The sequence below is a fragment of the Heteronotia binoei genome, chromosome 4, assembly GCF_032191835.1.
Source record: "Heteronotia binoei isolate CCM8104 ecotype False Entrance Well chromosome 4, APGP_CSIRO_Hbin_v1, whole genome shotgun sequence".
NCBI classification, from domain to species: domain Eukaryota; kingdom Metazoa; phylum Chordata; class Lepidosauria; order Squamata; family Gekkonidae; genus Heteronotia; species Heteronotia binoei.
The window spans coordinates 20,044,836-20,056,301 of NC_083226.1; the positions used below are offsets into that span (position 1 = coordinate 20,044,836).

Genomic DNA, 11,466 nt, shown 5'->3' on the forward strand with positions numbered 1-11,466 from the left:
TTCAAACCACAGAGTTTTGCCCCAAAACCAGAGTCTCACCCCCCCCCAACTGGAAGTAGTCCTACCCAGAGTCAGCCTGAGGCCTTACAGCTTAAGAACATCTCCTCTGGAAAGGTGGCTTCTAGAGCTGCAGTTTTATAAACTCTGGACTGCAATAGGTGGTTCCTACGTTTGTCTACCAAAGAATCTTGGGTTGCCAACCTTCAGGTGGTAGCTGGAGATCTCCCACCATTGCCAGTCATGTTTTTAGGGTTATGATCCTAAAAACACCATTTTTCACTCCGTTCCAGGTTTTAATTATCAGACTGCGGCACAAGCCACTTAAGAGAACTGTTGCCTTGGAAATTGACATGCATTTTGAATGAATTGAGTTGTGGGTGAGCTGAGCATCTTTGTCAATGTATATTATGCATGGTTATTATTTATTTGGTAACGTATGAAGCTGCCTTCTACTGAATCAGACACGTGGTCCATCAAAGTCAGTACTGTCTTCACAGACTGGCAGTGGCTCTCCAGGGTCTCAAGCTGAGGTTTCTCACACCTGTTTGCCTGGACCCTTTTTTGGAGATGCCGGGGATTGAACCTGGGACCTTCTGCTTCCCAAGCAGATGCTCTACCACTGAGCCACCGTCCCTCCCCCTAGTTCAACAGAAGTATGTACATTTAATTTATTCGTTATTATTATTTATGTATGTTAATTTTTATATTTAGTTCCAGAAAAAGTATTTTTGTCAGACGAAGAGTTTACTGGAACCGTGTCGCAAGACTGTATTTTTCTGGATTTTCCGGACTTTGGCACCATATAAAAGTGTGGACCTATTGTCTTTTCACGTATCAGTGGAACGTTCAATCTTGTCTGTATACTACTGTTATGTATATGAGTTGTTAATCTGTAAACCTTGTGCAGTCATCTAATGTATGTTTATGAAGAAGTATTAGTAATTGCTTGATTCTATGGTGTAAATGGTTATCAGAAAAATTACCAAGCTAGTCTAATTAGTGATATTTTGTAATTATTGAAGCACGGTTTTCTCCTAGTTTTCTATCTTCCGTCACTTTTCCCTTCTTGTTTTTTGTAATCGTCAGGTGGTAGCTGGAGATCTCCTGCCATGACAACTGCTCTCCAAGCACCAGAGATCAGTTCACTCAGAGAAAATGGCCACGGTGGAAGGTGGACTCTGTAGAACTCTACCTCATTTGGAAGTCTCTACCCTCACCAAACCCCACCCTCCCCAGTTTCCACATCCCAAATCTCCAGGTACTTCTCAACCAGGGCTTTTTGAGCCGGAACGCAGTTATGGCTGACTTGGCATCAGGGGGTGTGGCCTAATATGCAAATGAGTTCCTGCTGGGCTTTTCCTACAAAAAAAAAAAGCCCTGTTCTCAACTCAGAGCTGGCAACCCTACTCTGAACACCTACTCTAGATCCCCAGTGCATTGCAAAAGATTCCGGAGAACTTCCAAGGCTGTATAAACAGGGCAAACGGTGCATCGGTTATGTGGCCGAGAATATACCCAACACCTCTGCCGCTGCATTCAGTGTGGGAGACTAGTAACTGAGAACAGTTGTTGGGCTGTCGCCCAAGGAAACTTGCCTTGGACAAGAGAACACTTAGTGAACTTCTCAAGAAACCTCAATGTTCTCTCAGAACAGTTTGAAAGTACACACAGTCCAAGCCCCAAAAACTGAGCTCTCAGTTGTGCATTACAGGCTCTTCTGGTTTCTGTTCTGTTGGTTTTTTTTGGCAAACTCAACCTCCAGGAATGATTTATTGCGGAGAATGGCACAGGGAGAAAGGGAAACTTTAATCTTTGAAGTCCTCCCACCCCCCATAAACACACCCTCAAGCTGCTTTTACCCCAACATGTTTTTTTTTTAAAAAAAAAAATCATGTCCTGCATTTATTATCCGAACTGGGGTAAAAGCCGCTTGGGGGTAATTTTTCCCCCAGCAAGAAAACAGCAGGAGAGGAAAGGGTTAAAATTCCCCTTTCTCCCCTCCCCCGTCATTCTCCTCCTCGATAAAGCAAATCTGGAAGCTGAATTTGTAAAAGGAAACAAGCAAACCAACTGCAGAAGCTGTTGACTTGAAACAAATCAGTTCTACATTTCCAGCTTCTTAGAGTTGCCAGGCCAGCAGGGGTCTCCCGATATCCTTCCGGGAGACCAGAAGTGATGTGGGACAATTTCAGGCCTACTTCTTGTTTTGGGCCTACTTGGGGGGGGGGCACTCTGGTTTTTGGGTGAAACTCTACGGTAAATTAAGCTTCAAGCCACAGAGTTTTGCCCAAAAACCAGAATGTCATCCCCAACCAGAAGTAGGCCTGAAAACAGAAGCAGGTCTGAAGTAGGCCCGAAATGGAAGTAGGCCTGAAAAGGTCAGTTGGGGGAGTAGCGTTGCCAATCCCCAGGTGGCGACAGGGGATCTCCCAGTTTGGAGGCCCTTCCCCTGCTTCAGGGGCATCAGAAAGCGGGGGTGGAGGGAAGGAAAAGTCTACTGTGCACTCCATTATTCCCTATGGAGTCTGATTCCCATAGTGGAGCTCTGCAAGGGTTGTTTTTTTGAGGTAGAGGCACCAAATTTTCAGCATAGCATCCAGTGCCTCTCCCCAAAATACCTACCAAGTTTCAAAACGATTGGACCAAGGGGTCCAATTCTACGAGCCCCCAAAGAAGGTGCCCCTATCCTTCATTATTTCCAATGAAAGGAAGGCATTTAAAAGGTGTGCGGTCCCTTTAAATGTGACGGCCAGAACTCCCTTTGGAGTTCAATTATGCTTCTCACACCCTTGCTCCTGGCTCCACCCCCAAAGTCTCCAGATATTTCTTGAATTGGACTTGGCAGTCTATGGGGGAGGGATGGCAGTGGGCAAGAGCTTGTGAAATGGAGTTTCCCCCACTCCCACTGGGGGGTGGGGGTTGGCAACCCTACGGGATGCTCTCTTTGCTTTGGCGAAAGAAGAGGCTAGCCACTCCCTGCCCCCCCCCCACCTGCATTGAAAGCCACAAACCTGTAGTAATCCTCCTGCGTGGGGAGTGGCACTCCATGCAGAGGGTGATGGGCGTGCAGCCACTGCTGCTGTTCCAGGGCCAGGCGCTGCAGCTCTGCTGACTGTGCGTGCATGGCTTGGAGCTGATGCGCTGCAGACATTGGAGCAGAGAGAGAGCCGGGCAGGTCTCTGTAGGGGGCAGCTGCAGCCAAAGGAAGAAAACGAAAAATCAGAACGACAAATTGCAGCTGGGTATTAGCCCAGGCCCTCATGCCTTCTGACCCTGAGGGACAGTAGCCTGCAAACTCTCCACTCCTTGGGCTCAACACTAGGTGGCAGCGAAGAACCACTTGGCTGTAAGGTACATGACAGGAAGAGGAGGAGCCACAGTATGCAAAGCTGCCCATTTACCTTCCGCTGATAAAGCAGCTGCTTCCCTTTCTCGAACGCGATGCCTTAGCAACAGTGATCCACGCTACGGTCACCTCGAGGTTGGATTACTGTAATTCCCTCACATGGGGCTGCCCTTGTTCCAAATCTGGAGGCTTCAACTAGTGCAGAATGCTGCAGCCAGGTTGCTAGTGGGGCTTCCTTCGCGGGAACACATTCAACCTGTGTTGAAAGCGCTGCACTGGCCTCCTGTTGCTTACCGGATTCGCTTAAAGGTGCTGGTTATTCCCTTTAAAGCCCTATATGGCCAGGGACGTGCATGCCTTAGGGACCGCCTTTCCCCGCATGTACCCCAGAGAGCACTTCGGTCGGGGTCGCAGAATCTGCTCTCAATGCCCAGCATCAAAGAGGTCAGGCTCAAGGCGACCAGAGCCAGGGCCTTTTCTGCTGCGGCTCCTGCCTGGCAGAATGAGCTGCCAGAGGAGGTTAGGGCCCTGCGAGAGTTTACGCAGTTCCGAAGGGCCTGCAAAACGGTGCTCTTCCGCCAGGCATTTTCGAATAAAAATCTGTAACAGGACAGCGGAAACAAATCCACTTGGCCCACCTCGAATATCATGGGGATCTTGCTTCAACAGGACATCCGGCAGAAGTACTCAAATAACAAAATTTTAACACCGATATAGTTGGTAGAAGCCGCCGTCTTCAACACACCGCTATATTTTAATGCGAGATCAGCACCGCCTACCATGGTTTTATGGAATTGTTTTATATGTTTTATTTACGATGCACTTGTGTTTTTTTTTTTTTATCTTGTCTATTAATATGTTGGTCTTACGACCTCCTAATGTGAGCCGCCCTGAGCCTGCTTTGGTGGTGAGGGCGGGATATAAAGTGAATAAATAATAAACAAATAGATGTAAGAAAGGAATTCCTTCTGCTGCTGACAGGTCCATCTTTCTGCTTGGATCAATGTGGGTGCTGAGGTAGGCAGGGGGCTTTGACGACTGTGCTCTAGCAGCAGGTCCTTCCAAAATGGAATCAAAACAACCTTACAGGAAGCTTGTGACCCAGCCGGTACTCTCTCTCCCTCTTCCCTCCCCCGTCTATTTCCTTCCTTCCTTCCTTCCTTCCTTCCTTCCTTCCTTCCTTCCTTCCTTCCTTCCGTTCTCAAACATCTAATGTTCATGACTTGTAGCTCTCAGATTTCTGACGTTTTATTCTATGTGGCTTTTACATTAAGCAAGTCTGGCCACTCCTGCTCCACTTTATCCTTGCTCCAACCTTGTGAGGTAGGTTCTGCTGAGAAATTGTGATAGGCCCAGGGTAACCCAGCAAGTTAAAATGGCAGAGCCGGGATGTGAACCCAGTTGTCATAGGTCCTCGTCTGACACACTAACCCGGGGGTGGCCAAACTTGCTTAACGCAAGAGCCATAAAGAATAAATGTCAGATGTTTGAGAGCCACAAGACATAAATGTCAGATGTCATATGAGGAAGGAAGGAAGGAAGGAAGGAAGGAAGGAAGGAAGGAAGGAAGGAAGGAAGGAAGGAAGGAAGGAAGGAAGGAAGGAAGGAAGGAAGGAAGGAAGGAAGGAAGGAAGGAAGATTGGGGGAGGGAGATGTGGAAAGAAAGCAACTTTAAATGTGTTCTCCAAGCTGCCGGCTGGCTTGGCTTGGAGAAGTGATTTAAAGAGACAAATGTCATCTCCAAGCCAGCCAATGGGAAACAGCAAGAGCTGCACAATATGTGTGAAAGAGCCACATGTGGCTTCTGAGCCACAGTTTGGCCACCCGTGCTCTAACAACTGTGCCACACTGGCTCTACATGTTTACTCTGGCCTTCTAGTTTGTGCTTCTCCCACACCTGGCTCATCGCCAGGCATTTTGTGGTAGCAGCTGGCTGATGATGCAGTGGGGGAATCATAACTTGTGGCGGAAACAGCTGACAATTTAAAATTCAAGATGACGACTATGTCTGAGCAAGAGAACTGAAGACTCACCTTTTAAAAAAATAAATGGAAGTGGACAATGTCAGGAAGAGGACCAGAACGTCCCTGAGGAAGCCAGGCCAAAACAACTCCCTCCTGCCCCTTCCTGTTCCCGCTCCTGATCCACATATGCTCTGATGCTCCCGAACCGAGCTCCCCTCCCCAGGTTCTCTCCACCCATTTCCGGGTGTTAGACACACCCATTTCTGTCTGTCACTTCACCCCACGTTTCATCTTGTGTATGAGCAAGTGACCCCGCTCCACCATTATGCCACCCGTTCAACCGTCTCTGCTGACCTCCCCTCCCCGATCTCAGGAAAGTGCTTACCGAAAAGCTGGTGGCGCAGGACTTCATTTTCATGGAGTGGGTGTGGGAGGAGCGGGTTCGGGATGGTACCAGCAGGGTAGGGGATCCGGGTGAGATGTGACCCAGAGGCCAGTGGATCAATAAGAGGGTGGACAGAGGCGGAAGCTGTAGGAATTGAACAGCCAACGGTTAGCTTCGTTAACGGGGCTGCTAGGACATGAAATGAATTTCTACCGGGTTTGTTCTTGGATCTTGCACTCACACGACTTATATGACCCCATGGAGCTGCCTTACTTTGTGCCACCAAGCCTTTGGCCTTTCAAGCTCAGTCTCGTCTACTCTGACTGGCATGAGCTCCCCCTGATTTTTCATATCTCCCCCTACTTGATCCTTCACCTAGAGATGTTGGGGATTGAACCTGGGACCTTCTGCATGCAAAGCAAATGCACTACCGCTGCACTGCAGCCTTTCCCAAGCATTTTTTTCAGTACTCAACATCCCTGTAAAGTACCATTCTCCACATACTACCAATGGCGGGTCTGACTGATTCGTATGACTAGAACTCTGAGAATCTTGACAGGTCTTGTGTTTTGGCAGATGCAAAAGTAGTCCTGTCAGTGCACAGGCAAGCAACTAAATCAATGGGAAGGAGGAATAATATTTCCAGTGGTCAGAGATGGGGGCTCCAGAGCTCTGGGTAGCTAGCTCCTTGCCCCTTCCTAGGACCAACAGAAGCCAATTAACAGTGATAGATTAGGGAAAAAAACCCATAAGGCTTAAAGGATGGTTTGATCTGCATTCAGACTGCCGAATCTGGGCATGAAATTCAGATTATAGTTTTTATTACTGAAGTAATCAGGGCTTTTTTTTTGAGCAGGAATGCAGTTCCGGCTGGCATGGCATCAAGGGGTGTGGCCTAACTGCAAATGAGTTCCCATGTGGGAACCATGGTGATGTCAGGGGTGTGTGGTCTAATATACAAATGAGTTCCTTCTGGGTTTTTCTAAAAAAAAAAAAGCCCTGTGAGAAACAATGGTGATGTGAGGGGGTGTGGCCTAATATGCAAATGAGTTCCCTTGCTGGGCTTTTTCTAGCCCTGGAAGTAATAAAAGGGAAGCAGCTGGAAAAGTCAAGGAAGCCATATGACTTTGTACACATGCACAGAAATATCTGCATGCAGACAGCTAAGTTTTGTAAGAACGTGAGAAGGGCCTTGCTGGATCAGACCAGTGGTCCATCTAGTCCAGCATCCTGTCTCACACAGTGGCCAGCCAATTCCTCTGGACTGCCAACAATAGGGCTTGGAGGCCAAGGCCTTCCCCTGATGTTGCCTTCTGGCTCTGGGATTCAGAGGCTTGGTATTTCTGAATGTAGAGGTTCCCCTCAGTCACCAGGCTAGTAGCCATTTGATAGAGTTATCCTCCATGAATCCATCTAACTCCCTTTTTAAAGCTGCTTATCCCTGAAGCCATCACTCCCTCCTCTGCAATGAATTCCACATTTTAAGCATTTTCTGTGTAAAGTAATATTTCCTTTTGTCTATCCTGAACCAACAGCCCATCAGCTTCACTGGACGGAGAATATAAGAGACAGCTAAATAAAAACACTGGAGTAAAGAACTTCAGGAAGGCAGCTTAAATAGTTCTATTCTCTGTTATCATGTTTTAAAAAATATTCTCTGGAATCTCCCCCCACCCCGGTATGATACCCATCAGGTAACCAACCTCCCCACCTTCCTTGAAGCCCTGCATTGATACAGCCAATAAACAGGTTCACGCAGGAGCCATTTTGTAGAAAAAGAGGAGCCGAAGCCCAACACATTTGCCTATGCCAAACACCCCTGACATCATCGGAAAGTGTACTACATTATATCAGCTCAGCATCTATCTTAAAATGCTCCCTGAATTACAACTGTCATAATAAAACCTTACTCCCCTCATACTTTAAAAATAATTTTCTCCTACGTGGCCCCAGTGGCACGGTGAAGATTTCCATATGTCTGCTTGATACGTTTGGGTGATTTTCCAATTTTTTGTGAGGGAAAACTTTAGACAGTTTGTCAAATCTGAGAGTTCAGCAAAATTCTCACAGGGGGTTTGAACAATGGAGCCCAGAAGCAAGTATCTTTGGGGGGGGGGGGAGGAGAAAGAAAAAGCACAATAAAACTTAGAGGTTCTGGAGCTCTGCTTCTGTAACCTTCCGCCCAAAATGAGGCCTGGGTTTACAGGTCCAGTGAGAACTTGCTCTAAATCTGTTGTTTCACTTAAGCTAAAATGAATTAAGAACATAAGAGAAGCCATGCTGGATCAAGCCAATGGCCCATTCAGTCCAACACTCGGTGTCACACAGTGGCCAAAAAACCCAGGTGCCATCAGAAGGTCCATCAGTAGGGCCAGGACTCTAGGAGCCCTCCCACTGTTGCCCCCCCCCCCTCCAAGCACCAAGAATACAGAGCATAAGGACATAAGAGAAGCCATGTTGGATCAGGCCAATGGCCCCTCCAATCCCACACTCTGTGTCACACAGTGGCCAAAAAACCCCCAGGTGCCATCAGGAGGTCCGTCAGTGGGGCCAGGACACTAGAAGCCCTCCCACTGCCCCCACCAGCACCAAGAATACAGAGCATCACTGCCCCAGACAGAGAGTTCCATCAATACACTGTGGCTAATAGCCACTGAAGGCCCTCTGCTCCTCACCTGCGTGGATGGCGTCCTGCTGGTGAAGGTGAAGGTGGGAGTGGATGTGGGAGTGCTGGTGATGGTGGGGGGTCACATTGAGCATCTGCAGCCGAGCCAGGGGGTCGTTGCTCAGGGCGGCCACTCTCTCGGCGTGCTGCCTCTCGGCGGCCAACCGCTCGGCGTAAGACATGTCGGGGCGCAGGGCCGGCCCGGCCGCCAGCGCCAGTCGCTCCCGCTCCAGGTGGCCCAGCCCTGGGTGGAAGGGGAAAGCGGGGTGAAGGCCGGGGCCCGCCTGCAGAGCCAGCCCCCCGTGTCGCGGGAAGGGATCCATGGCGGCGCTGGGCACGGCGTGGAGCTGCTCCAACTCGGCCGGCTTGACTTCGAAGCCGGGCTTAAGGCGCTCGCGCAGGTCGCGGTCCCTGAGGTCTCGCTCGCGGGCCTCCCGCTCTCGCAGCTCTCTCTCCCGCGTGGCCGGGTCGCTGCTGTAGATGGCTGGTACGTTGTAGCCCAGCAGTCCCGGGTCAACCGCCCCCAGCGGCACGTAGAAGGGGTGGTTGCGGTTGCTCGGAGACATGACGTGGGGCCGCGCGTACTCGCTGAGGGTGCGGAGGGCCGGGGTGTCGGGGCCCAGGTAGGGCGGGACGGTCGCTACGGCGCTGCCCTGTTCGAACGATGGGCGGTGAGCGATGGGACCAAGAGACGGGCATTCCACTGGCCGGCCCTCTTGGGCCACTTTCTGCAAGAGATTGGGAAGGCCATGTTCAGTGGGGGGGCGGGGAGTTCCCGCAGCAAGAGACAAAGCCTGCAAGCATAGTCTACAAGAGGGGGACAGCAAAGACTTGTGGGAAAGGGAAATCCCATCTCCTGGCCCCTGCTCCTTCCCCAGCTCCATGCATCCTGAAGTTCTGCTTCTTTTCCAGTTCCCCACTGGAACTCCTAGCACCAGGGTGGCCAAGCTTGCTTAACGTGAGAGCCACAAACATCAGACGTTTGAGAGCCACAAGACATAAACGCCGGATGTTGGAGGGAGGGAAGGAAAAAATAGATGGAGTGAGAGGAGGGAGGGAGAGGTGGAAAGAAAGCAATCTTAACTTTAAATACATTCTCCAAGCTACCAGCTGGATCAGCAAAGTGATTCAAAGAAACACATGCCTTCTCCAAGCTGGCAAACAGGGGCGGTGGGGGCTCCAAGCTGGCAAACAGCCACATAGTACGTGTGAAAGAGCCACATGCGGCGCGCAAGCTGTAGTTTGGCCCAGTGTTTATGGTCACTCAGAGGACTATGTGTGGTCACTATGTCAGGACCATGAGCGCTTCCTACAGCCACCTCAAATGCTGCCCATACTCGCATTTTTGGGAGTCTTCACCTCTGCCCTGATCCCCCCCTCCTTTAAAAAAATAGATTCTTCTGCATATGTTTTGCATAACACTAAAAAGTAACTGTGGGCGGCTCTATCGTGCAGATCCACAGGGAGTCAGCCCTTGGGTGTTTACGGTGCTCCTTCTAAGCTGTGGAGTCTTGTGAACAAAAATTCTACTTCATGAGCTACTTGCAGGGCTGGCCAAACTTGCTTAACGTAAGAGCCACATAAAATAAACATCAGATGTTGGAGAGCTGCAAAAGAAGGAGGGAGGGAGGGAGGGAGGAAGGAAGGAAATAGGTGGGGGACGAAGGGAAAAGTGGAAAGAAAGCAACTTAAACTTTAAATGTGTTGTCCAAACCACCAGCTGGCTTGGCTTAAGGGAAGCGATTTAAAGAGACAAATGCCTTCTCCAAGCCAGCCAAAGGGCGTTGGGAGCTTTGAGAGCCACACAAGGTGTGAAAAAGCCACGTGAGGTTCCCGAGCCACAGTTTGGCAACCCCCGAGCTGCTGGCATTCAAGCTGGGAGCGAGCAATACGGCTCCTGCATAAATTAGTCTGCCCTGGGGCCATCCTTCCTGAGCTAAGTGAAAAATGTGTGAGCTGGGGGGCCAAAAACCTGTGAGCTGGCTCACACTTGGCTCAACTTAGAGGGAACGCTGGCTGTTTGATATAAAGATTATATCCACACACAGGAGTCAGAATGGTGGTTTAGACCTCCGCGGTACATTCAGATTGGCGGTGCCTGACTGAAGTCTCTTGCAGAGGTCCTTCCTGGATCTGCCACCCTGAAACCCTTTTAAATGAAGATGCCAGGAATGGAAAACACCACCTTCTGCACGTGCCACTGGACTACTGTGTCTGCAACTTTCTCAAAGCCCCGGGGCACTTACCACGCTCCTTTCCAGCTCTCTTTCCTTCTCCCTCTCCCGCTCCTTCTCCCGTTCCCGCTCTCTCTCTCGCTCCTTCTCTTCCCGGGCCTTCTGCTCGGCCTCCCGGCGCACCTTCTCCACCAAGTCTGCCCGCTTCTTGGCCAGCTTCGAGCCATCCAAGGGCACAAAGTAGAGATCTGTCCGTGAGCAGGAGTTGAAGCCGCGATCCAGGTGTTTGTTGAACCTGTGGAAGGAGGGACAAAGGCATTAGCCTTTGAATAAGGCGGGGAAGGGAGAGGAGAACCAGAAAGGATGAGGCCAGAGGTGAAGGGTGCCTCCAGTGTAGTACAGGGGTGGCCAAACTTGCGAAGAAGTAGAAGATATTGGATTTATCCGGCCCTCCACTCAGAGTCTCAGAGCGGCTCACAATCTCCTTTATCTTTCTCCCTCACAACAGATACCCTGTGAGGCGGGTGGAGCTGAGAGGGCTCTCACTGCAGCTGCCCCTTTCAAGGACAACCTCTGCCAGAGCTATGGCTGACCCAAAGCCATTCCAGCAGGTACAAGTGGAGGAGTGGGGAATCAAACCCAGTTCTTCCAGATAAGAGTCCGCACACTTAACCACTACACCAAACTGGTTCTCAATGTAAGAGCCTCATGGAATGAACGACAGGGGTAGGTAGGTAGGAAGGAAGGAATATGAAGTGGAGAGGTAGAAAGAAAGAAACTTTAATTTTAAATGCATTCTCCAAGCTGCTGGAGGGCTTGGCTTAGAGAAGTGATTTAAAGAGACAAATGCCTTCTCCAAACCAGCTGCTGGGGTAGTGGGGACTTCTAGAGCCACATAGTATGTGTGAAAGAGCCATATGTGGCTCCCGAAC

At 50.0% G+C, this 11,466-nt stretch overlaps 2 protein-coding genes across 2 annotated transcripts in view; one reads left to right on the forward strand and one right to left on the reverse strand.

Annotated features, from left to right (window-relative positions):
- The window catches only part of LOC132570344 (solute carrier family 25 member 36-A-like), a 441,151-nt gene that overhangs the window by 377,552 nt on the left and 52,133 nt on the right, over positions 1–11,466 (forward strand). The window lies entirely within an intron of this gene.
- ATN1 (atrophin 1) overlaps positions 1–11,466 on the reverse strand; it is a 42,824-nt gene that overhangs the window by 2,502 nt on the left and 28,856 nt on the right. The window contains exons 6-9 of the mRNA XM_060236880.1: positions 10,607–10,829; positions 8,371–9,088; positions 5,696–5,839; positions 3,012–3,192 (exon numbers count right to left, since the gene is read on the reverse strand). Of these exons, the coding sequence (XP_060092863.1) occupies positions 3,012–3,192; positions 5,696–5,839; positions 8,371–9,088; positions 10,607–10,829 (1,266 nt within the window). The remainder of the gene's footprint in view (positions 1–3,011; positions 3,193–5,695; positions 5,840–8,370; positions 9,089–10,606; positions 10,830–11,466) is intronic.